Source organism: Pocillopora verrucosa, chromosome 8 (genome assembly GCF_036669915.1).
Source record: "Pocillopora verrucosa isolate sample1 chromosome 8, ASM3666991v2, whole genome shotgun sequence".
NCBI classification, from domain to species: domain Eukaryota; kingdom Metazoa; phylum Cnidaria; class Anthozoa; order Scleractinia; family Pocilloporidae; genus Pocillopora; species Pocillopora verrucosa.
Genome location: NC_089319.1, coordinates 1,322,907 through 1,348,072, shown reverse-complemented (window position 1 = coordinate 1,348,072; position 25,166 = coordinate 1,322,907). Strand labels below are relative to the sequence as shown.

The window sequence follows — 25,166 nt, the reverse complement described above, 5'->3', positions numbered from 1 at the left end:
AGTAGTTTAACTTGAGGACCTCGGAAGGTGACAATTCCAAAAGAACATAAAGTAGGCGGACTTTTTTATTATCAGAAATAGATGCTTGAATCTTACCACTGATAGCTTGTAATCGTAACATCGGCGTTGTTCCATTTATTTTTCTTACTTTGTCTAAGACTGTTCACCGCTAATAGTGATTAAAATATTCCGCCAGAAGAGTACTGAAATTCACTGGCGGTTTTCTTTTGACCTAAACTCAACAAGGTGGTTGACAGAAATTAAACAAAGAGACTACAGCACGAGCAAGACTTGATGGAGCATGCATGGGAAAAAAGAAACGTAACATTTGAACTTTGACGAACAATTTGCTCACGAATTTATGAAAGCCTCTTAACACTGCTCCGAAAACAATTATCGAAAATCATTGCAAACTGTATTAGCAGCCACTTTTTAAACCTGTTCTCTGTAGTAAAAACCGAACATGATTAAACAGTGCTCAAGTTCGATAAAGTAAACACTAGCGAAAGGGGAAACGCAAATTTTATCCGCATGCACGGTATCAGTCACCAGATCAGCGTATCATACTGCTTATCATTCGAAGTGAAAAATCGTGTTCGGACAGAAGTAATTTTCGTCGAAACACAGATCATGTAATGATTGCCAGTTTCATCATTTCATTTTAAATTGGAGCCTAGAGGATCAAACCTTGTCCAGGCTGGTCAATACAACTTCCGGCTCTTATTAGAGGAGTGTTATAAACAGGAAGTTCAGAAAGGGGGGGGAGGGGGGGGTTGGAGACACTAGCTCATCAGAACATTATGCTACAAAGAAATACGGAGCTCGGAAATGCAAGATCGACTACTTATTTTATCACGGACTGTTCTTTTCGTCTTTAAAGTGACCTCATGCGATCGGCAGTCTTGTCCAGGCTGGTCAATACAACTTCCAGCTCTTATTAGAGGAGTGTTATAAACAGGAAGTTCAGAAAGGGGGGGGAGAACATTATGCTACAAAGAAATACGGAGCTCGGAAATGCAAGATCGACTACTTATTTTATCACGGACTGTTCTTTTCGTCTTTAAAGTGACCTCATGCGACCGGCAGTCCTTCAAAGAATCTATTTTCTCTTTGGGCGAATCTACGACTTGATATTGAAACACTGGTCTCAAATGAAGTTCGATAAGTGGTGAAATGAAATCTTGAGCGGTGAGAAAGGTGTCTGCGAGAGATGACTGAATAAGGTGAAATTGCTGGATAGATATAGATATAGTTTTCGGTGTGAAATAGGGTTAGAATAAGGTGAAGAGGGACGAATACTACAGCAGAAAATTCTGTAGAGTGTTCCCCCCGTATTGAGTCTCGTGGAATGACAAAACAACTTCATAAGTTCAACAGCTGATTATTAATTCGAACAAAATGTGTTCAGGCAGCGCTTAACTTCCTGGGAAATCACGCCACTCAAAATTGGCATGCTTCCAATTTAAATAATCAGGAAAACCTTAGTGGTGACACAGAAAATTATATTTAAGGACGCGTCGATCAGCAGTTTTATCAGTTCAACAGTTTTCTTTCAAGGAACTTCCGCCTAGATCAGCAAAGGTTTTGGAGTCCGCTCTTATTCACAGCGATATAAAACGTATAGCACGTATGGAAGGTAAGCCCTCAGTATGTTAGATTTCCAGTACGATTCATTGCTTCAGTTCTTCACTTCGCATTGAATTTTAAAGATGTCAACTTGATATACATTCTCCAATGTATTTCGCAACTGTCTTTCCTAGAAATGGAACGATCTTGTGTTCAAAGAATTTGACATGATTCGTGAATGTTTGTGATGTATTTGAACACAAATTGAAAGTTATGTAACATTGGGCCAGAAAAAAAAGAAATAGATTTTAAGTGTTTTTTCTAGGGTAGAGCGTTAAATTTTCTTGGCCTTGACGCATCTCAGTGTCTTAATACGAATCGGGATTATTCGATGGGAAATGTTTAGCCATGCTTAGGTAGAGAAAACTAATTTTTTGCTGGTAAAAAAACAGGAGAACACAAGGTGACTTTAGTGATGTACAGTGGTGTTCCTGATCCTGTTTGGTCAGTTCACTCTCGTCAAAACATCAAAGACGAGTAAAAACGAAAGAAATATTTCTAACTATTATTAAGCAGAAACGTTCTTTCCAACTACGTGAAAATTACAGCGCTTTACTCCACTTTGAGTGAAAGAGCACGAAGACCTCCTGAAAAGACATTCCAGATGTTAGCAGAAAAACAAAAAAGTAATTAGTAAATAAGGTTTTGCGTTAACTTGAATTTGCCATCGCCTACAGTCATTGTCATGCGCAGCAAAATTTAGAAGGTGGACAGCCAAAAAATTAAAGAGGCAGAGTCACACTGGCTGCATCATTAGTGTTAATCGATTTTGGTTTTGAGCTGATCAAGAAAAAAAGATTGACTGCAAAATGGACCTTTACATCGTTAAATATGTATTCATTGAGATTAGATACACAAGAATATGAAGAGCTGACTTCAGAAATGTTTTCTCTACAAAATTATTTCCTAGTCCCTATTACCCATTATCACTAACTTCCCGCCATGCCCGCTATTTAAAGTCTAAACAGTCTTAGCATTTCTCTAGAATTTATTAAATCTATGCTATAGACCGACAATATAGGGAAAATAAAATAGTGAAAGAAATTTGTGGCTAAAAATTTTCCTCACCCGGGAGATTATAAACTATTATCTTGCCTCACCCTAATTTTGTATGCTTTTAACGCGTACGAATTTGTGTGAATAAAGAGGTGGGATGATTTGTTGTTCACTATTTTCCATCAGCTAAATATTCATGCGTCATACAACTGAGATCGTACGCGCCATGCTTAATTCAACCCCCATCCCTCCCCCCAGCCCCCCTTCCCAATTCCTCCCCCCATTCCCTTTCCCCATCCCTCCCCCCATCCCCCCCCCCGGGTAGAAAGTAAGGTTAGTAAAAATTCACAAACTCACCTATTCTAGAAAACTTTTTTTGTGAATTTTAATTCTAACCTCAAATATAAACGCCACAAGTTGCACTGTTTGTCTTGCATTAACACGGCTTAATAACAAAATCTAAATAATGACCCAAAAAAATTAAAAGCAATTGAGTTTAAAAAGAAACATCAATTAGCGCTTCAAAACAGAATTACCACTACACGCTAAGGAAAGTGCTGCCATGCATTTCAATGGAGAAATGTAATGATCACTTTACCATGTCCAGCAGTATTATAACAACATTCATTTTGCTGATTTGTTCCGTTGTTGAAAGAACCTCCCCCTCCCCCACAGGAAATATCTTTATTCGCACCTCCACTTCCTCCAGAGTACCCTCCACCGCCTCCAGGTATCTCACCAGTAAAACGATAACCACCCCCACCTCCGAACCCACCCTGATGTGCTCCCCCCTCTCCCCCGGCCAGAAATCCTTTACCTCCCTTTCCCCCTGAGTATTTGATATCTGAGTCTTCTCCATCACTGTAAAAGCCACCGCCGCCGCCACTACCTAGAATCAAGAGATTTACAGTTGACATTAGCAACGTAAGAGATTATGGTTTTTAGTAATTCTGAAAAAAATCCAAATTTGAGCGACAAGCACCACTTCTTTGTTCGAAATACTGATGGATGCAAAAAAAAATTCAGCAGTTATAAATAGAAAATTCTTCACCTACCAGAGTGCGGTTTATTAGTTTGTCCTCCATTTCCGTTACTTCCTCCTGACAGGAATGGCGAGTTATACCCTGCATTTCCTGTTGTGTTTATGGACGCATCACATCCCGAATGTTGTTCTGTCATTTTAACAACTCCTCCTCCACCTCCGGCTATGATCAAAGGCTTGTTGTCTCCTCTTACTACAAATGTACCTCCTCCGCCTGAGCCAGTTTTATAGTACGCTTTTTGCCCTCTTTGACCAACAAGTATACGAATGATCTCATCTTTGGTCAACATAAAGTTTCCAATCATCCGCGCCCCTCTCCCTCCGTTGATGACACTGTCCTCACTGTACCCCCCTGAGGCTCCTATTGTTTCTATTCTGTATTCACCAGTGTGCGGCACAGTCCACAGTTGAATACCGCTGGACACTGTAACTTGTCCGTCATGATCCTGACCTGTGTAGTGACTGCCAACTGAGTCCGGGCCCTTTGTTCCACTCTTACCAAGAGTTGTAAAAACAGCTTTAAATCCTTCGTAAAACACATACAGTAAAGATAAAAGTTATGATACTAGTAATAACTTGTTATAATTACTTTTGGCTCTGTCAATACAGTAAAAACCTGCTTAAAAGATGAGGTGTTTGGGGGTTCAGGCTAATTTTGTTCTTATATATCAATAATAACAATAATTAAATATTTACTATGTAATGATACATAAAAGGAAACGTCAGAAGTTATCCCTATCGAGGACGCTCCTTGCATAAAATATAAAATAAATAGACTACAATGTAAAATTTAAGAATAATTGAGAAATGTCTTGACCCCCTGTTCCACCCTCACCAAGACTTGTAAAAACAACTGTAAATTCTTCGTAAAACACATGCAGTAAAAATAAAAGCTATGATGTTAGTAAGAAATTTTTACGATTACTTTTGGTTTTGCCAACACTGCTTTTACTCAGGGCCGCGGTTGTAAAGAACGCCGATAAACATCCGTTTTTAAAAAACTATTCGGACCAAAATGTCCGAATATGCCATCAAAAGCTGATTTCATTAGAAGATAGACGAATTGAAGTACGGCTCAAACAGCTCCTGCGACCGCAAGAATACCAAGGTTTTCATTTTCTTCAGGTTACGTTATTGACTCAGTCACTTACGACCAACTGAAATCCAAAATGTCAGAGGTGGAAATGCACCAAATGTAAAGCACAATTTCAGGCCACGGGGCGCTTTTTAAGGTGTTGGGAGGATAAGAGAAGTGAAGAACAGTAGCGGTAATGTTGACCTAGTGAAAATTGATACAGTTTGACTATAGGCTGAAATTGAATTTGAGAAAACCTCAGCGGCATACTTATGATGAAGAATTCTTGAGAGAGGGTAGTAAAGTATGCAAGCCAGGCTTTAAGAGAATCTTGAAAGATAAAGAAGAAGCGAAAGGGCGTCCCACGAAGTATATTGCTGTCGCTAACTGAAAACCGTTGTTTTCTGTTTCAAACTTAACACGTGATAAAGAAAAAGTTGGGGTACAACCAATACAGAATGAAAGTGATGAACCAGGTTCTAAAATGAACCATGAGCAGCAACACAGTTATTCATTTAAATCGTCTTTTGTATTTTGAATAGCTTGTGCTATCCTAGATCATTCTTCTCGCAAACTTCAAAGCCAGGGCTATCTATTGTGATGTTCTGAAACTTTCAAACTATTGAGATGCTAGCGATTGTATGGTGCTTATCCCTTTCAAATAAGTCTGCCCGATCACCTTAACGGAATAAAGTTTAGGGGAGGAGCGTGCGAACCTTGTTACTTATCAGTACATCATGTTTCTTTAATAAAACACATGCAAGAATTTCAGCATGCTCATTGGCTGAGAGCGCGTCAATTTATCCCAAACAGTGCAGAAAGTTTAAATCAAACTGATTGACAGGTAAGTTGCGTAAGGACAACGAAACAAAATGGCTGACAGGTACGGAGAAAGTAACAATGTTTTAATTCAGAGTTTCAGGGCGAATGCCAAAAATAAAAACATCCAACAAAGGACAAACAACTGGTCAAAAGTTTGGCTTCCAGAAACAGCTATGAAAGTTTACAGCGATCGCCCTGAATAAAATTATCAAGGAGTTAAACCAGCGCAACAGACGCAGAAGATTACGATCGTACGGGTTGGTTAATTTGGTTGGCCTTTCAAAAATATACTCGTGCTGATTTATCCCAGACTTCACTCGAAATCATGTGATTAGCTATACTAATGAAAGTAGAAGATTCCTTACCCTCATCACAATCGTGGCCTTTAAATCCAGATCCATCAACACACAAACACTGATAGTCCCTGTCTGTAAACCCAGCTTGGCATGTTGCGTTATTCTTGCAAGGATTTCTCTTACAAGCATTCTTAGGAAGGAAAGGAATAGAGAAATTTAAAATGATGTTTTGGCAGGCTAACAAATTCTTCCCGTGTGTTTGTCGTCCGCACTTGCAATGGTGTGCGTATGTCTCATGCATGCAGTTCCATTTTTTGGGCTATGTTTTGGACGTTTCTTGATTCCACCCGTCCGCCCTCGTGGTCCTCGAGTGTACTCTAAATTTGTTGTTCGCGAGTGCTTTTGTTGCGCTCTTTCCACGCAAGGTTGTTGGTGATATACGCGGATATTCGCGTTACATTTATTCCCGTTGCGAGAGGGTTATTTAAATTAGTAGGAGAGGCCAGGATATCCCTTGATTTCGTATCAGAGCTTTCCCGTACAAAGAGTATTACTTTTCCCTCATAGAATTGATCCTCACCTCTGCTCCGCGGTAAATGTAACTTTCGTTTTTCACCAGGACTTCATCATGTTCAATAGTCGCGTTATTCAGATCACACTCATGTTTTCCAGACAGCTGTTTTATCTCACAGAAGTTATAACTGATGCAATTAGGTTCCAGGTAGCATTGGAACATGCAGAGATCCTCGTTGACAACGTCGATAGTTCGAACCGTGTGATTCTCCAACCGGTAGCCAGGTTTAGGAAAAGTAGTAAATTTTAAACTGCGGCAGTTACCTGGAAAATAATTTTGTAAAGTTGGAAAGTTGCTGTGCAGTATTGAGAACCTCTCTTAAACTCGAACTAAAGCAGTCTGTTTCTTCTAAACTATTGCTTCGGCTTTTGGCTTTGCGATTATTTTATTAACACCAGTCGAATGTTTATGATGTATCTTCCGACTGATCGATGCAGTTTTTATCTCCCTCTCGATGATCTCAGCTATTTTGATCGATTACCAAAGTCCAGTGGACTAATATTCAAGAAATATTATCAAACATTCATTTTAAAGTTATTTTTTTATGAAAAAAAGAAAAACCGTATGTTAGTGTGTAGAGTGGTATGTTGCTAGCACCAATCAGATCGTCGCATTTGAGTATGTACCTTGCACCAATAAGATTGCCGCATCAGGGTATGTATCTCGCACTAATCATATCACAGCATTTGGATATCTTGCACCAATCACAGCGTTTAGGGGTATTTATCTCGCACCAATCATATTATAGCATGCTCTAACGCGTGTCATTTCCTTGTAAACAACCTGCATTTAATCACGTATTCTTACCGCATTGTTCAACCCCACTGAAAAAAGCTTCACATGGAACTAAAAGCTACTGATTATGATATCTTTCATATACAATTCTTCCGCGTTTTGACTTTTTCTACGTATTAAATTGCGTTTTAGCTACCTTGGACTTAATCCAATCGCGTGTTAATTCCTTGTAAACAACCTGCATTTTATCTCACATTTCACACACAGAGGGCAAAGTCCAGGTAAGCAACAACCAATCAAGGAGCCCTCTTTGAAATTTTATCCTTTTCTCTTGTTCAATGTATCTTCACTTATTCGAGATCGCAATATATCTTTGGTTAAGGTCTATTGGAGATACAACAGAGTTTCAGTTTGCTTTTTGTGGAAAAATTAAGTTAAATTTTTTTAGGCAACTAACTGTAGACGTATAACTTTAATTTATCTCTGTTAAAGGAACAGCAGTAAGCGTCGTCTCTTTCGCAACCGTTATTTGGTCTCATCACGCAACGTGCTCTCTCTCTCTCCAACGGGGAATAGATGGCCTTGTGTGACGAGACCAAACAGCTACTGAGAAATAGACAACAGTAAGTTTGGCACTGATGCATATAATTCTTGCTTAGTAGTATTTAAACAATAGAGAGAATAGGCCACAAAATACCTGTGTGAGTTCAGATAAATTAAGTTTTTATTTTCGTCCGTTTGAAGATAATGCTCTTTTTCTGTTACAGAAATGGAAACATTAGGTACACAAAGAGCCCCATCTTAACCTCCTCAGCCAAAAAAATAACTCTTGTACGCCACGCATGCCTATGTTTATTTAAGTCGGTGAAAAAGTTGAAATCTTTTATACGGATTGTCTTCTCTGTTTTTCTTCTCACACTCAGGAAACTTAGAACCGAATCGACTTTCAACAATCTCCGTTCTGATCAAACAGGATTGCACAAAATTTGTTTGGCAAATATTTCCTCCTTTATAGGAGTAACAATAAACGTATGCGTGTGTGTGTGCGTGTATGAAGAATAAAATTGTGCCCCACGCTAATTTAGAACTTCCTTTCTGTGAAGGCTACCTGCAATACACAAAGTCCTCAATTTAGATTTGGAAAATTTCAATCAACCTCAGCACCACCTCTATCTGGAACCAAATTTCACCAAACGCCAAGTTTTAATACATAAGGTAGGTTTTGAGACACTTTCCACGAAAAGTTATTTTTCTCGTTGTGAAGATACAAAGGCCTGCCAGTGGTCATTTTATCCATAATGATTGCGTGGGATCTAAAGATGTGATTACTGGTTCTAAAGTAAATTTTCGCTTCTGATTTGTTCGCCATCTTGTTGCTTTCAGGAGGCGCAAAATGAATTCAAACGATGTGTGAACTCCTCGTAAATGTGTAGGTTATTTCATGTTATCCAAAGGGAAAACTATTTGACTAAAGTAATTTATTATATCTAACACTTGAAGGAGTAGTTTGTATGAATATTTCAAGGTTTAGTTATATTAATAGACAAGGCTACCAAAAATGAAACATATATATAAACGTGTATATATATATATATATATATATATATATATATATACATACATATATATATATATACGCCGACGTTCGTTTTCACAAACATGTAAAACCTCGATATTTTCTTAAAAAACTATGATAATCACTGATGGTTGAAATTGAATTATTGTTGCATTAGAGGTAGTTTTGCAGCTATTTCGTGGGGCCAATTTTCAACGTCTTCGAGTGTAATTCTTTCTTGACACGCTTTCAGTTTCTGTTCGTCGTTAAGTCGAAGAGGTTGATTGCAAGGGAGGGGGAGGGATTACACACAAGTTATCATTGGGTCTACCTTGCTGGAAATTTTCACCATAACAACCGGCTCGTCAAATTACAATTCGTTTTGATTTTCCGCTTGATAATGCTTAAGCACCAAAAATTTCACTTTTCTTAAGGGACCTACGAAAGGCTTTCGCACAATTTTATCATCATCATCATCATCACCATTTATTGGCAACTTAAGATATAATATTTAAACAGGTTTAACAGTATGGTAGGGCGAGGATATTTCCAAGAAACCACCAGGCTAATAGGGGAGGCCACCTCGGTTGTCAACATGTTTGTAATTAAGTTGTGGATTTGCGGCTTGGCCAATTCGGATTCATTTTATTAATAAATTCAATGATCTTTCTTTTAAAAGTAAAAAATCTGGTCAAACCAGTGATCGATATTGGGAGAGAATTCCAAATTTTAGGCCCTTGGTAGAGTATTGTAAATTGTTTAAGATTAGTACGACAGTTTATGTGGTCGATAGCAATTGGATATTCTTGTATCATAACTGTGTACTTGCCTATTTTCAGGGAACAACTTGAGAAAAATCGGGGGCAATAGTTGATTATGATAATAAAACATGAATTTGCAATGCGTTGACTTAGAAAATAACTAAGATGCCCAATTTAGCAAACATGGAGGCAGTGTGTTCTCGATAGTCTGAGTTGGTAGTAGCTCGCACAACACGTTTTTGTAAATAAAAAAAATTATATTTAAGTTGATCACATACGTGGACAACCAGGTTGAATAAGGCAAGTGATATATGGGTAAATTAACGTATAGTACAGAGTAAGTTTAGTATTAGATGAAATATAGTATCTAGCCCTAAATATTATACCGGCTGACTAGGGATTTGTTTAGCCACCAAGCTAATGTGAAGTTTCCTTGTCAAATGTATCAATCAATATAAACATCTAAGAATTTTGTTTCATTTACTTGTTTCAATGTCTGATTTCCAAAGGACAGGGAAAAAGATTTCCCAAGTTTCTTCTGCCTCGATTTAAAAAAAATGTAACTCGTTTTCTTAAAATTTACTGAAAGCTTATTGCATTTCATCCAAATGTCAAGATTTCACACTTCATCATTGAGAACGGACTCTAAATAATCGGGATCTGAGAGAGAATAAAAGATACTGGTGTCATCATCAAAAAGCAGAGGTTGTGTTAATTTAGATGCATAAGGAAGATCATATATAATTTACATAACAAAGGACCTGAAATAGAGTCTTGGGGGACACCACACGTACTAATTTGCTTGGATAAACAATAAGTCAATGAGTCTGTTTTCAGGGTTTTTTTGTATTTCAGTAAATTTGTCCGAAATTTTAATTTCGAAAATCTCAAAACTTAAACTGTTTTTATGATTGTTTTCTAACTTCTCAGAGCATGGGAAGATGATTATCTTCGCGCAAAGCTTAAATATTTAAGAATTTTTTTAACGCCGTACAGTACTCTGCAACATTTAATTATAAAAGCTGTTCGGCTTGAAATATGATCCATTACTCGAATTTCTGGTAATGTTATGAAAGTAAAGAAAAATAAATACCGCCCCGCTTGTTTCTAGTTATTTTACCATTTCAAGGAGCTTCTAACTAATTGCAAACAAATTTTCTTTAGGTGCCTCTTCAAGTTTCCCTACGTAATATATTCAACCAGTCAAAAGAGAAAAACGGTAGTAGTGACATAGATCGTTTAAATAAATGTGGAGAATTTCCAAGTAGGGAATCTTCATGATCGCACACTCGTACTGGATCGTACACTATAAAGGCTGAAAGTATATTTTGAACCTAAAATATCCTAAGGAGCTCAATGACTCGATCATTGCCATCAATCTCGGTCACGATCACACAAGACTGCGTAAAATTTATTTAGAAGATTTTTCTGTCGAAATCGCCTGTTTTGGTTGGGTGAAGTGAAATTGTCCCGCAGGTTAATTTTAAACTTTCTTTGTGCGGTGGATCGATAATAACTTAATCCTTTCTTCTGCCCGCTCACTGAAGTATATGAATCCCTCAATTGACGTTTTATGAAAAATGGAACCAGCCTTTACATCAACTTTGAAACCAAACAGCCAAAAAGATCTGCCACTGGTCATTTTATCCATGGTGTAGGATCAAAAAGTCCAAAATTAAACGCGGTTCACGGACATCATTGTAGAGACAATGACTGTTTATTCAAAATAAACCTTCCCTTTTGGCTCAGCCCAGAAACCATGTTTCCTGAAATTTAATTTTATTCAATTTTGTCATTTTCAAAATATGGTACAAAATAAAATAAAAACCTCCTTTAAAATATTTGGTTGTCTTATGCCACTCCGGGTATAAAGATGAAAAAAATTATTGTTTTAAGTACTAATTGGAAATGCTTAAGTGAATATTTTCAAGCCTTAGTTATGTAGATAAAGATAATAAAAAAAACTTATATGATGATTAAGGAAACTTTGAAATAGTTCTTAGACAACTAGTAATACCCCATTCACAACATCAACCAGGTTGAATTAAAACAGAGATGTGAATAACTGAATTTTCCATAGGTCACAAGTAAACACCAATCTTATTTTCATACTGCAAAATTTGAAGTTGAAAAACATCGGTTTAAGCAGCTGCTAAGAAGACAATTTATGACCATCTTTAACGTAACAGCTTTAAAACATGTTTAAGCATTAGTGTGAATTAGGTATAAGAAAATCTTACCTTGTCCTTCTGTTATTAGGGAAGCTAAAACGGTGAGAACAAAACAGTAGAATACAGACAGCATTTCCTCAGAAAAAACGCCCGTTATAATTCCAGGGAACAGCTACAGTAAGTTTTTCCTCCTTAAGGGAAACATTGGGCGAAATAAGACAGCTGCAGTTTAATTTTTGTTAAAATACGTCACCTCCTTTGTCTGATTATGAGGTTCTCAGTAATTATACTTAATGCATGTCAATGGCCTATAATTTGAATAAAAATGGAGCAAGATGTCCTTCATGTGTTGTTTTATTGTGGCTTAATTATGTCCGTATGAGTGCGATGTATGAGGCAGTCAACAATACTCTTTACAAACTGTTTACACGCGATCCTCGTTCACCCACGCTTGAGTGTCAAATAAAGACGACCGTTTTACCAAAACAAGTTGATGTTCCGAAATTTTTGGGTTGGCTCTGATGGAGAATTTGTTTTTTATTCTCATATTTATTTCTCATTCTTTGATTGTGAGGTGAAGCTGGTTTTGCATGTAATTAAGTGTCATTCGTACAAGTTTCGTACATATTCGTACATGTTCGTACATGAATGACTTGCGCCCTCCACCCCCTCCCCCCTTCACGAGACTGTTCACCTCAGGACCCTTTCAAATTCCGTTTTTTAATAAAGGAAAAGTGAATGGTGGGGTGGAAGGTGATTCACAAGTTAACACTTAGTATTAACAGACCAAAGAACCTGTCAAACAATTTAAACTCTTCGAAGAGAAATATCAATTTTGTTGGATGAAAAGCCCCGTCCAGGTTACTTCACGTCTTCTTTCAGAGCTTTTCAATGCAAATGTCATTTTTTAATTGACATTTTCACTTATCATTTCCCCTCTGCTGGAAATAGTCTCCATAACAACTGACTCGTTTCGGCTGTACTCAAATTGTGCACGTAAATAAGAGGTTACGTGTCTGAATATCAAACGAATTCTTGTTATGTCTATCAGTAGTCCATGAGGTGCCGACTTAGAGCGAAAATTATTGCTATAAATAATGTATTTTTTCCTGGATGAGCGGAATTAGTGCGAACATCGCCGATGAGCGGTAATGTGGGAGCGAGTGATGTAGCACTGAGTTAAGGATAAAAATTTTAATTTTTATCTTAAAAGATACACATTTTAATTTGTATTTTTCGCAATGTTCGTCAGCAGTTTAACTTGAGGACTTCGGAAAGTGACAATTCCAAAAGAGCATAAAGTAGAACCTTTTTTTATATCGGAAATTGATGCTTGAATATTACAACTGATAACTTTTTATCGTCACATTGGCGTTGTTCCATTTATTTTTCTAACTTTGTCTAAGATTTTTCACCGCCAACAGGGATTAAAATATTCAGAAGAGTACTGCAATTCGCTGGCGCCGGTTTTTCTTTTGACCTAATATCAACCAGGTGGATGACAGAAATTAAACAAAGAGACCACAGCACGAGCAAGACTTGATGGAGCATGCATGGGTAAAAAACGTGACATTTGAACTTTGACGAACAATTCGCTCACGAATTTATGAAAGCCTCTTAACACTGTTCCGAAAATAATTATCAAAAATCATTATAAACTGTATGAACAGCCAGTTTTTAAACCTGTTTTCTGTAGTAAAAACCAAACATGATTGGGCCGGAAAAAAATGAAATAGATTTTAAGAGAGGATGTCAGCATCCATCGAACAAATTTGAAATATTGTAGCAAGTGGCCCAAACTTCGTTTTCTCTCCTACTTTCATATTTTGTAGCCCAATATGTTCCCCGAGTTGTGGGACCTCATGTAACGAATGTACTAGACCTACGGTATTTCTGTGAACATAATACTTTGTTATTATCTAAACTTAATCCCCTGTCGCTATTGAAGCTGGCAAAGAAATATTTATTTTTGTGGTGAATATTTTTGTCCGACATACTTTTCCTATGTCGAAAAGTAGCATCAAAACAAAGACAGTTTTAACAATGACCGATATGATAGAATCTACTGAGCTTCAAGCTTTTAAAAGACCAAAGGATGGTTATAAAGTTACCGTAAAAATTTCCTTGTGTATTTGTGTTGTTCTATCTTGAGACGAACTCAAAGTCCGGCAAAATTTACTTGATAGCGACTATGGAATATACATGGTGCGCCTACTTGTCGCCACCGTTAACTGGCATAAATCACTACAATTTGTAAAAAAGTCTAACATAACACTCTTACCTTGTTTATTTATGATTTTATTAGCCGTTTCGATTATTATATTACGCCTGGGTATTACTTTTTGACAGGAGCACAGGTTTTGCGTTGTGTTTTCCCCTCCCTCATTTATATCATAAGCTAGTCACGCAATAATTGATACCGACACAAGTGAATATTTACCATGTTTAAAGATTTTTGTTTATGTTGAATTGAAAATATATATTAAAATATGTGCTTTCTTCTCTAATCGTTGTTTCAGCGGCAGCGAAGCAGTTAAAAGTGGGTTGTTGCTTCAACGCTTCCGAAATTTTTAGTATTCAGACAGGCGAGCAAAGCGTGATGAGTTTTGTTCAAGAACGAGTTCATACCGGTTGCCACATAATATCCAGCGTAAAATTCATTCGAAACGAGTCATTTCTGAGTGAGTTTATTGGGGTTTTCATTACAGAACTAAACACTCATTATATTCCGGACGACCTTTTCTACCTGTACAGTGTAAAAGCGGCACGGCTCTCATATTTGTATGAATCCTCTGTAGGAGCGAGGGAAGCATTGAAAAAGACAGAAAAGGACATAAACACTTGTTTTTACAGGCTAATTGTCGTTACTCCCACACGGATAAGACTTAAGTACCTTTTATAATTTTAGAGCGGTCGTTTTTGAAATTCTAGGCGCGCATCCCCGCCCTGTTATGTTAAGGGTCCCCCGGGGATGCCGATACGTGCAGCACACTTGATATTTAGCAAGGACAAATTCCGATGTGATTTTTGGCGAAGAGAAACAAATTTTGTCAGTGTCTAGTTGCTAGTGCGGAGGGGCCTTTACCACCGTGTACATAATCACGCGTCCCCCTAAACGGCGGAAAGCCAACAAAGTGTTCAGACATTAGTTCAGAAAACTCCGCCTCTGTCTGAATTTTTGGTAGCCTATTGACCAATTCCCAATCGAAACTTAAGTCTGATGTCACGCGTAATTTTGCTCACGGTGGTAAATAGCCTACTTACCGCAGCCAGATTGTACGAAATTTCCAGACATCTTGAGTACTATCTGTGATACACGCTTGCCAATTCCCCTATCAGCTTTTGGGATCGACTTAACCCTACCTTTACCATGGCCGAACATTTCTTTTGGCAGCCTACATCTGCTATTGGAACCACGATTCCACCCAACACCGAGATTTGATCTGTGAGAGGGGCAATTTGTAAAATCATCAATATCTTTTGGCGTCTCGAAGATGCCGGCACGCGACAAAACAAGATCAACTTCATTTTCTGGATCTGAAAACTTGCAACTCCGCAAGTGACTTGAAATGTCTTTTTAACAATCACGCAAGGGAACGACTTGGTCTTCTCGATAACTAAATCCACAAGTTCCACCAGCGAACGATTTAACTAAACAGAAAATCTCCATGTCAGCATGTAAGATGAGATGCTTATAAAACAGATCAATTAGCAAAATCAGTATGTAGCTTGTCAATCAAATTGACTCTTGTAACCATACTTTGACTTAAGCTGGCAAAGGAATCATTGATGGATCTAGACATTTTAGTTTTCTGAATGCAGTAATTCCTGAAAGGTTTTCTGTAACTCCTAGAAACAATTCTTGGGAGCTTTTAGTCAATCCACCAGCAAAGAATGTTCTCAATATATTTCTAACTATTATTAAGCAGAATCATTCTATCCAACTACGTGAAAATTACAGCGCTTTACTCCACTTTAAGTGACGGAGAGCACGAGAGCCTCCTGAAAAGACATTCCATATGTTAGCAGAAAAACAAAAATATAACAAGTAAGTAAGCTTTTGCGTTAACTTGAATGTGCCATCGCCTACAGTCAGTGTCATTCGCAGCAACATTTAGAAGGTGAACGAGCAAAAAAATTAAAGAAGCCGGGTCACACTGACTGTATCATTATTGAAAATCAATTTTGGTTTTGAGCTGATCGAGAAAAAAAGATTGACTGTATACCTTTACATTGTTAAATGTGTATTCATTGACATAAAATGCACAAGAATATGAAGAACTGACTTCACAACTGTTTCTCTACAAAATTATTACTTAGTCTTCATTACCCATATGTTATTATTTGACCAATTATCACTAACTTCCCACCATGCCCGCTATTTAAAGTCTAAACAGTCTTAGCTTTTGTATCTTCTTTATTCTATAGGCCAAAGTAATTTTTAGCCAACATTGTCCTCACCCTGGAGATTACAAACTGTTATCTTGCTTCACCTTAATATTGTATGCTTTTAACGCGTAAGAATCTGATTGAATAAAGAGTTGGGAGAATTTGTTGTTCACTGTTTTCTATCACCTAAATATTCATGCATCATACAACTGAGAACGTACGAGCCATGCTTTATTCTCCCCATCCCTTCCCCCCGTCCCTTCCCCCCTTCCCCCTCCCCTACCCCATCCCTCTCCCCGGGGGAGAAGGTAAGTTCAGTAAAAATTCACAAACTCACCTATTCTAGCAAATGTTGTTTGTGAATTTTAATTCTAACCTCAAATATAAACGGCTCTACAACCACATGTTGCGCTGTTTGTCTTACAGTAACACGGCTTAATAACAAAATCTAAATAATGACCCAAAAAAATTATGAGTAATTGAGTTTAAAAACAGGCATCAATTAGCGCTTCAAAACAGAATTATACCACTACACGCTAAGGAAAGTGCTGCCATGCATTTCAGTGGAGAAATGTTATGATCACTTTACCATGTCCAGCAGTATTATAACAACATTCATTTTGCTGATTTGTTCCGTTGTTGAAAGAACCTCCCCCTCCCCCACAGGAAATATTTTTATTCGCACCTCCACTTCCCCCGGAGTACCCTCCCCCTCCCCCAGGTAACTCACGGACTCCACGATATCCACCCCCACCTCCGAACCCACCCCAATATGCTCCCCCCTCTCCCCCGTTCAGAAATCCTTTACCTCCCTTTCCCCCTCCACCAGAAATCGTTGAGTTTTCTCCATTACTGTAAAAGCCGCCGCCACCGCCACCTACAATCAAGAGATTTACAGTTGACATTAGCAACTTAACAGATCATGGCTTTTAGTAATTCTGAAAAAAATCCAAATTTAAGCGACCGGTATCACCTCTTTGTCCGAAATACTGATGGATGCAAAAAAAAATTCAGCAGTTGTAAATAGGAAATTCTTCACCTACCAGAGTACGGTTTATCAGTTTGTCCTCCATTTCCGTTACTTCCTCCTGACAGGAATGGCGAGTTATACCCTGCATTCCCTGTTGTGTTTATGGACGCATCACATCCTGAATGTTGTTCTGTCATTTTAGCAACTCCTCCTCCACCTCCGGCTATGATCAAAGGCTTGTTGTCTCCTCTTACTACAAATGTACCTCCTCCGCCTGAGCCAGTTTTTTTGGTAGAATTTTTGTAAGTTCCTCTCCCTCTCTGACCAACAAGTATACGAATGATCTCATCTTTGGTCAACATAAAGTTTCCAATCATCCGCGCCCCTCTCCCTCCGTTGATAACACTGTCCTTACTGTACCCCCCTGAGGCTCCTATTGTTTCTATTTTGTATTCACCAGTGTGTGGCACAGTCCACAGTTGAGTACCGTTGGACACTGTAACTTGTCCGTCATGATCCTGACCTGTGTAGTGACTGCCAACTGAGTCTGGACCCTTTGTTCCACTCTTACCAAGGTTTGTAAAGACAGCTGTAAATCCTTCGTAAAACACATTAAGTAAAAATGAAATTTATGATACCAGTAAAAAATTGTTATAATTACTTTTGGCTTTGCCAATATTGCTTTTACTCAGGGCCACGGTTAGAAAGAACGCTAGTACACAGCCATTCTCTAAGAAACTATTTGGACCAAAGAGTCCGAATATGCTACCAAAAGCTGGCTTCATTAGAAGATATAAGAGTTAAAGTACGGCCCAAACAGCTCCTGTGACCGCAAGAATACCAAGGTTTCCATTTTCTTCAGGTTACGTTATTGACTCAGTCACTTACGACCCACTGAAACCTAAATGTCAGAGTCAGAGGTGGAAATGCACCAAATGCAAAGCAATGAAATGAAATTTGAGAAAAATAAGGTAGCAAAGTATGCAAGCCAGGCTTTAAAAAAAAATCCTGAAAGAAAAACAAGAAGCAAAAGAGCGCCCCTCGAAGTCAATTGATGTCGCTAACCGGAAACCGTTGTTTTCTGTTTCAAACTTTAGACGCGATAGAAAAACTTGAGACTTAATGGAGTAAAAGCAATGCAAAAAAAAAAAAAGCGATGAACCAGGTTCTAAAATGAACCATGAGCAGCAACATAATTATTCAGATAAATTGTCTTTTGTATTTTGAATAACTTGTGCTATTCTATATCATTCTTCTCGCAAACTTCAAAGCCAAGGCTATCTGCTGCGATGTTCTGAGACTTTCATGCTATTGAGATGCTAGCGATTGTATGGTGCTTATCCCTTTCAAGTAAGTCTGCCCAATCACCCAAAAGAAATAAAGTTTAGGGGAGGAGCGTGCGAAACTTGTTACTTATCAGTACATCATGTTTCTTTGATAAAACACGTGCAAGAATTTCAGCATGCTCATCGGCCGAGAGCACGACAATTTATCCCACACAATGCAGAAAGTTAAAATCAAACTGATTGACAGGTAAGTCGCGTAAGCACAACGAAACAAAATGGCTGACAAGTGAAGAGAAAGCAACAATGTTTTAATTCAGAGTTTTAGGGCGAACGCTAAAAATAAAAGCATCCAACGAAGGAGAATCAACTGGTCAAAAGTCTGGCTTCCAGAAACGGCTATGAAAGTATACAGCGATCCCCCTGAATAAAATTGTCAAGGAGTTAAACCAGTGCAACATTGCGTGCGAAAGACGCAGAAGATTACGAGCGTACAGGCTCGTGCAATTTGATTGGCCTTTCAAAATATACTCGTGCTGATTTATCCCAAATTTCACTCGAAATCAAGTGATTAGCTATACTGATAAAAGTATAAGATTCCTTACCCTCATCACAGTTATGGCCTTTAAATCCAGATCCATCCACGCACAAACACTGATAGTCTCTGTCTGTAAACCCAGCTTGGCATGTTGCGTTATTCTTACAAGGATTTTTCTTACAAGCATTCTTAGGGAGGAAAGGAATAGAGAAATTTAAAATGATGTTTTGGAAGGCTAACAAATCCTTCCCGTGTGTTTGTTGTCCGCACTTGCAATAATGTGCGTATGTCTCATGCGTGCCGTCCCATTTTTTGGGCTAGGTTTGGTGGATGTTCGCGTTACATTTATTCCCGTTGCGAGAGGGTTATTTAAATTAGTAGGAGAGGTTGGGATATCCCTTGATTTCGTATCAGAGCTTCCCCGGACAAAGAGTATTACTTTTCCCTCATAGAATTGGTCCTCACCTCTGCTCCGCGGTAAATGTAACTTTCGTTTTTCACCAGGTCTTCATCATGTTCAATAGTCGCGTTATTCAGATCACACTCATGTTTTCCAGACAACTGTTTTATCTCACAGAAGTTATAACTGACGCAGTTAGGTTCCAGGTAGCATTGGAATCTGCAGAGATCCTCGTTAACAACTTCAATAGTTCGAAGCGTGTGATTCTCCAACCGGTAGCCAGGTTTAGGAAAAGTAGTAAACAATAAACTGCGGCAGTTACCTGGAAAACAATTATGTAAAGTTGGAAAGTTGCTATGCAGTATTGAGCACCTCTCTTAAACTCGAACTGTAAAGCACTTTTTCTTCTAAATTATTGCTTTGGCTTTTGACTTTGCGATTCTTCTACTGTCACCTGTCGATTGTTTATAACGTATCTTCCGACTAATCGATGCAGTTTTTATCTCCCTCTTGAAGATCTAAGCTATTTTGATCCATTGCCAAAGCCAACGCTAAAAAATTAATGAGACCGTGTTGCAAAAACGCTGGCGGTTAAACGCCAATAACAACATGGCGGCTGCAGCTGATGCAGGTACGAAACAGCAAAGTCGTTCATGGACTGAAAGAGAGCTGAAGTACTTTACCTTCGTCCTACCAGACGAGGAAAACGACTTTGGTTACAAACTGGACAAATTTGCGTTGACGAAGACTGCAAACAAAACTGTTTTCGAGGAGATAAAGAAGGTTCTTGAGGAACGTATGTGGATCGAAGAATTCAAAGAAGAAAACATTTCTTCGTTCATTTTATATTGGCAACTTAAAAACTCTTCTTCAGCTTTTCTTTTACAGGAAAACAATTTTACAAGTTCCAGCAGGGCCGCCATCTTAAATTTTACCGCCAAAAATCTCTCATTATTCGTCTCTTGTTGCTCGTCATGTTGTTCGTCCCGTCTTTACATCAGACGAATAACTTAAGAGACGCGTTATCCGACTGGACGGGTAACGCGTCATCGAGTGTAAAAACGGCCATTGTCTTCACTGTTTTTCTTCTCACACTCAGAAAACGTAGAACCGAATCGACACAAAGTGCCCCATCTTAATCTGCTCAGCCGAAAAAATGACTCTTGTACGCTACGTATGCCTATGTTTATTTGAGTTGGTTCAAAAGTTGAAATCTTTTATACGGATTGTCTTCACTATTTTTCTTCTTCCACTTAGAAAACTTAGAACCGAATCGACTTTCAACGACCTCCGTTCTGATCAAACAGGATTACGCAAAATTTGTTTGACAAATAGTTTTTCCTTTATGGGAGTAATAATAAACGTATGGGTGTGTGTGTGTGCGTGTATGAAGAGTAAAATTGCGCCAAAGCTAATTTAGAACTTCCTTTCTGTAAAGGCTACCTGCATTACACAAAGTCCTCGATTTAGGTTTGGAAAATTTCAATCAACCTCAGCACCACCTCTATCTGGAGCTAAATTTCACCAAACGCCAAGTTTTAATAGATAAGTTTAAGGTGGGCTTTGAGACATTTTTCCATGAAAAGTTATTTTTTTCTCGTTGTGGAGATACAAAGGCCTGCCAGTGGTCATTTCATCCATAATGATTGCGTGGGATCCAAAAGTTGTAAACGTGCACGGACAACATTTTTAAGAAAAAGACGTGATTACTGGTTCTACAGTAAATTTTCGCTTCTGATTTGTTCACCATCTTGTTGCTTTCAAATAATGACCATAAAGTGCAAATTGAATTCAAACGATGTGTGAACTCCTCGTCAATGTGTAGGTTGTTTCATGTTATCCAAGGGAGAACTATTTGACTAAAGTAATTTAGTATATCTAACACTTCTAGGAGTAGTTTGTATGAATATTTCAAGGTTTAGTTATATTAATATACAAGGCTACCAAAAATGAAACATATATATAAACGTATATATATTTACGCTATCCTTGTCCGACGACCGTTTTCACAAAGATGTAAAACCTCGATATTTTCTTAAAAACTATGACAATTACTGATGGTTTAAACGAAATTATTGTTGCATTAGAGGTAGTTTTGCAGCTATTTCGTGGGTCCAATTTTCAATAATGTCGTCGACTGTAATTCTTTCTTGACACGCTTTCAGTTTCCGTTTGTTGTTGTTAAGTCGAAGAGGTGGATTGCAAGGGAGGGAGGGGGATTACACGCATTACACATTGGGTCTACTTTGCAGGAAATTTTCACCATAACAACCGGCTCGTCAAATTACAATTCGTTTTGATTTTCAGCTCGATATTGCTTAGGCACCAAACATTTCACTTTTCTTAAGGGACCTACGAAAGGCTTTCGTACAATTTTATCATAACCATCATCATCATCACCATTTATTAGCCACTTAAAATATAGTTTTTATGCAGGTTTAACAGTATGGTAGAGCGAGGAGACTTTCAAGAAACCACCAGGCTTATAGGAGAGGCCACCTCTGTTGTCAATATGTTTGTAATTAAGTTGTGGATATGCGGCTTGGCCAATTCGGATTCATTTTATTTAAAAAATTCAATGATCTTTCTTTTAAAAGTAAAAAAGCTGGTCAAACCAGTGATCGATATTGCGAGAGAATTCCAAATTTTAGGCCTTCAATTGGTAGAGTATTGTAAATTGTTTAAGATTAGTACGACAGTTATGTGGTCGATAGCAATTGGATATTCTTGTAACAAGCTGAGAAACATCGGGGGCAATAGTTGATTATGATAATAAAACATTAGTTTTGCTATTTGCAATGCTTTGACTTAGGATATAACTAAAATGCCCAATTAAGCAAATATGCGGGTAGTGTGTTCTCGATAGTCTGAGTTGATAATAGCTCGCACGACACGTTTTTGTAAATAAAACATTCTATTTAAGTTGGTCACATATGTGGACGGCCAGGTTGAATAAGAGTAAGTGATATATGGGTAAATTAACGTATAGTACAGAGTAAGCTTGGTATTAGATGAAATATAGTATCTAGCCCTAAATATTATACCGGCTGACTAAGGATTTGTTTAGCTACGAAGCTAATGTGAGGTTTCCTTGTTAAATGCTCATCAATATAAACACCTAAGAATATTGTTTCATTTACTTGTTTGAATGTCTGATTTCCAAAGGATAGGGAAAAAGATTAACCAAGTTTCTTCTGCCTCGATTTAAAGATAATGTAACTTGTTTTCTTAAAATTTACCGAAAGCTTATTGCATTTCATCCAAATGTCAAGATTTCACACTTCATCATTGAGAACGGACTCTAAATAATCGGGATCTGAGTGAGAATAAAAGATACTGGTGTCATCATCAAAAAGCCGAGGCTGTGTTAATTTAGATGCATAAGGAAGATCTTATATAATGTATATAACAAAGGACTAACAATAGAGCCTTGGGGGACACCACACGTACTAATTTGCTCTGATAAACAATAAGTCAATGAGTCTGTATTGAAGTTTTTTTTTGGGTACTTAAATTTGCCCGAAATTTTATTTTCGAAAATCTCAAAACGAAACCGTTTTAATGATTGTTTTGTAACTTCTGGGAGCGTGGGAAGATGATTATCTTCGCGGAATGCTTAAATATTTAAGAATATTTTTTGACGCCGTACAGTGCTCTGCAATATTTAATTATAAAAGTCGTTCGGCTTGAAATATGATCCATTACTCAAAATTCTGGTAATGTTATGAATGTTATGTTATGTTTTTAGCAATTTTACCATTTCAAACAGCTTCTAACTAGTCGCAAACAAATTTCCTTTGAATGCCTCTTCAAGTTTCCGCTCCTTAATAAATTCAGAGTGAATTCAGACAGAAACGTTAGTGGTCAGATCGTTTAAGTAAATGTGGGGAATTTTCATGTGGGGAATCTTCATGACTACACACTCGTACTGGATCATACACTATAAAGGCTGAACGTGAACCTAAAATATCCTAAGGAGTTCAATGACTCGATCTTTGCCATCAGTCTCCGTTACGATCACACAAGACTGCGTAAAATTTATTTAGCAGATTTTTCTGTCGAAATCACCTGTTTTGGTTGGGTGAAGAGAAATTATTCCGCAGGTTAATTTTAAACTTTCTTTCTGCGGTGGATCAATAATAGCTAAATCCTTTCTTCTGCCCGCTCACTAAAGTACATGAACCCCTCGACTTAATTTTTATGAAAAATGGAACCAGCCTCTATATCAACAAACAGATCTGCCAGTAGTCATTTTATCGATCGTGTAGGATCAAAAAGTCGAAAATTAAACGCGGTTCACGGACATCATTGCAGAGACAGTGACTGTTTATTCAAAATAAACCTTCCCTTTTGGCTCAGCCCAGAAACCATGTTCCCTAAAATTTTATTTGTTTCAATTTTGTAATTTTTAAAAAGTATTGCAACACAAAATTAAAACTTTCTTTAAAATATTTGGTTGTCTCATGCCACTCCGGGTATGTAGATGAATAAAATTGTTATTGTCTTTAGTACTAGTAGGAGATGCTTATGTCAATATTTCAAGGCTTAGTTATGTAGATAAAGATAACAAAAAAATCACATGATGATAAAGAAAACTTTGAAATAGTTCTTTGACAACAAATAATACCCCATTCACAACATCAACCGGGTTGAATTAAAACAGATATGTGAATAACTGAATTTTCCATAGGTTTCAAGTAAACACTAGTTTATATTTTAATTCTGCTAAATTTGAAGTTGAAAAACATCGGCTTAAGCAGCTGCTAAGAAGACAATTTCCAACCATGTTTAACAAAACAGCATTGGTGTGCATTGGGTATAGCAAAATCTTACCTCGTACTTCTGGTATTAGGGAAGCCAAAACGGTGAGAACGAAACAGTAGAATACAGACAGCATGTTCTCAGAAAAAAAACCCGTTATAATTCAAGCGAACAGCTAGAGTGAGTTTTTCCTCCTTAAGATAAACATTTAGCGAAATGAGACAGCTGCAGTTTTATTTTGGTTCAAATACATCACATCCTATGTCTGATTATGTGGTTCAGAACTGAATTAGTTTCCCTGTGAACCAGTTGATTGGTGAAACTTAATTATACTTAATGCATGTCAATGGCCTGTAATTTGAATAAAAATAGGGGAAGAAGTCCTTCATGTGTTGTTTTATTCTAGCTTAATTATATCTGTATGAGCGCGACGTATGAGGAAGTTAATAATACTCTTTATTAAGGTGGCCCCCAACTGTCACGGCAAAAGAAATAACCGCGGGGCAAAAGAAAGAGACTCACGGCGAGAGAAATGGCGGGAAGTGATGATCAGCCGCTGACCCCTTTACTGCATTTTCTTATCCCATGGTGCACCTCGACAGCTAGTCCCGGCCCCCACGCCCTCTTTTATGCCGTGACGACATTGTTATTTCTTTTGCCGCGAGGTTATTTCTTTTGCCTGACAGTTGTGGGCCACCGTACTTTACCAACTGTTTACACGCATTCCTTGTTCGCCCGCACTTGAGCGTAAAATAAAGACGACCGTTCTACCGCAACAAGTTGATGTTCCAAAATTTTGGGGTTGGCGGCTAACGAATAATTTGTATTCTGACTACACTATCACGAAACATTCAATGTGAAATAGTTTATTGAGGAATGGTCAGTCAGTCATCCGACAACAACAATGTGTCGTAACATATACTTATTACAAAATAGAATATGCTAGCAAGTCTAACTTGAAAAGCTTGAAAAATTAAGTGTACCACGCCAGATACGAAAAACCACTAAAAAACCACTCTTTAGATGTGGCCAAAAAATATGTGGAAACGTATTCCCCATCTAATGCAGTGGCACGGAACCTCGGGGAAGAGGTACAAACAAACCCATAACTCCATAGAAAAAATTTAACTAAATTGACAACAGCAAACAGAAAGACTGACTGAGCTAGAATG

General features: G+C 37.8%; 2 protein-coding genes across 2 annotated transcripts; both read right to left on the bottom strand.

The window, feature by feature from the left end:
• Positions 1-3,163: 3,163 nt before the first annotated feature.
• LOC136283164 (uncharacterized) lies at positions 3,164-4,081 on the bottom strand. Its single transcript, XM_066171534.1, has 2 exons — positions 3,678-4,081; positions 3,164-3,511 (listed from the first exon to the last, which is right to left on the bottom strand). The coding sequence occupies exons 1-2, from the start codon at positions 3,967-3,969 to the stop codon at positions 3,192-3,194; spliced, it is 612 nt and encodes a 203-aa protein (XP_066027631.1). The 5' UTR covers positions 3,970-4,081; the 3' UTR covers positions 3,164-3,191.
• Positions 4,082-5,840: 1,759 nt separating this feature from the next.
• Positions 5,841-24,189, bottom strand: LOC131787944 (uncharacterized). Its single transcript, XM_066170776.1, has 7 exons — positions 24,067-24,189; positions 19,299-19,555; positions 18,901-19,021; positions 17,086-17,610; positions 16,851-16,919; positions 6,438-6,694; positions 5,841-6,047 (listed from the first exon to the last, which is right to left on the bottom strand). Exons 1-7 carry the CDS (start codon positions 24,128-24,130, stop codon positions 5,841-5,843), a joined length of 1,500 nt encoding a protein of 499 aa, XP_066026873.1. The 5' UTR covers positions 24,131-24,189.
• Positions 24,190-25,166: the final 977 nt, after the last annotated feature.

What these genes read in the sequence shown, in the direction of transcription:
- LOC131787944 (XM_066170776.1), bottom strand. Translation starts at nt 24,130, where the DNA reads ATGCTGTCTGTATTCTACTGTTTCGTTCTCACCGTTTTGGCTTCCCTA. An exon ending in ACATTTACCGCGGAGCAGAG is followed by an intron (nt 19,022 to 19,298) that starts GTGAGGACCAAT and finishes TTCCTCCCTAAG; the next exon opens with AATGCTTGTAAGAAAAATCC. An exon ending in ACATTTACCGCGGAGCAGAG is followed by an intron (nt 6,048 to 6,437) that starts GTGAGGATCAAT and finishes TTCCTTCCTAAG; the next exon opens with AATGCTTGTAAGAGAAATCC.
- LOC136283164 (XM_066171534.1), bottom strand. Translation starts at nt 3,969, where the DNA reads ATGATTGGAAACTTTATGTTGACCAAAGATGAGATCATTCGTATACTT. An exon ending in AACTAATAAACCGCACTCTG is followed by an intron (nt 3,512 to 3,677) that starts GTAGGTGAAGAA and finishes TCTTGATTCTAG; the next exon opens with GTAGTGGCGGCGGCGGTGGC.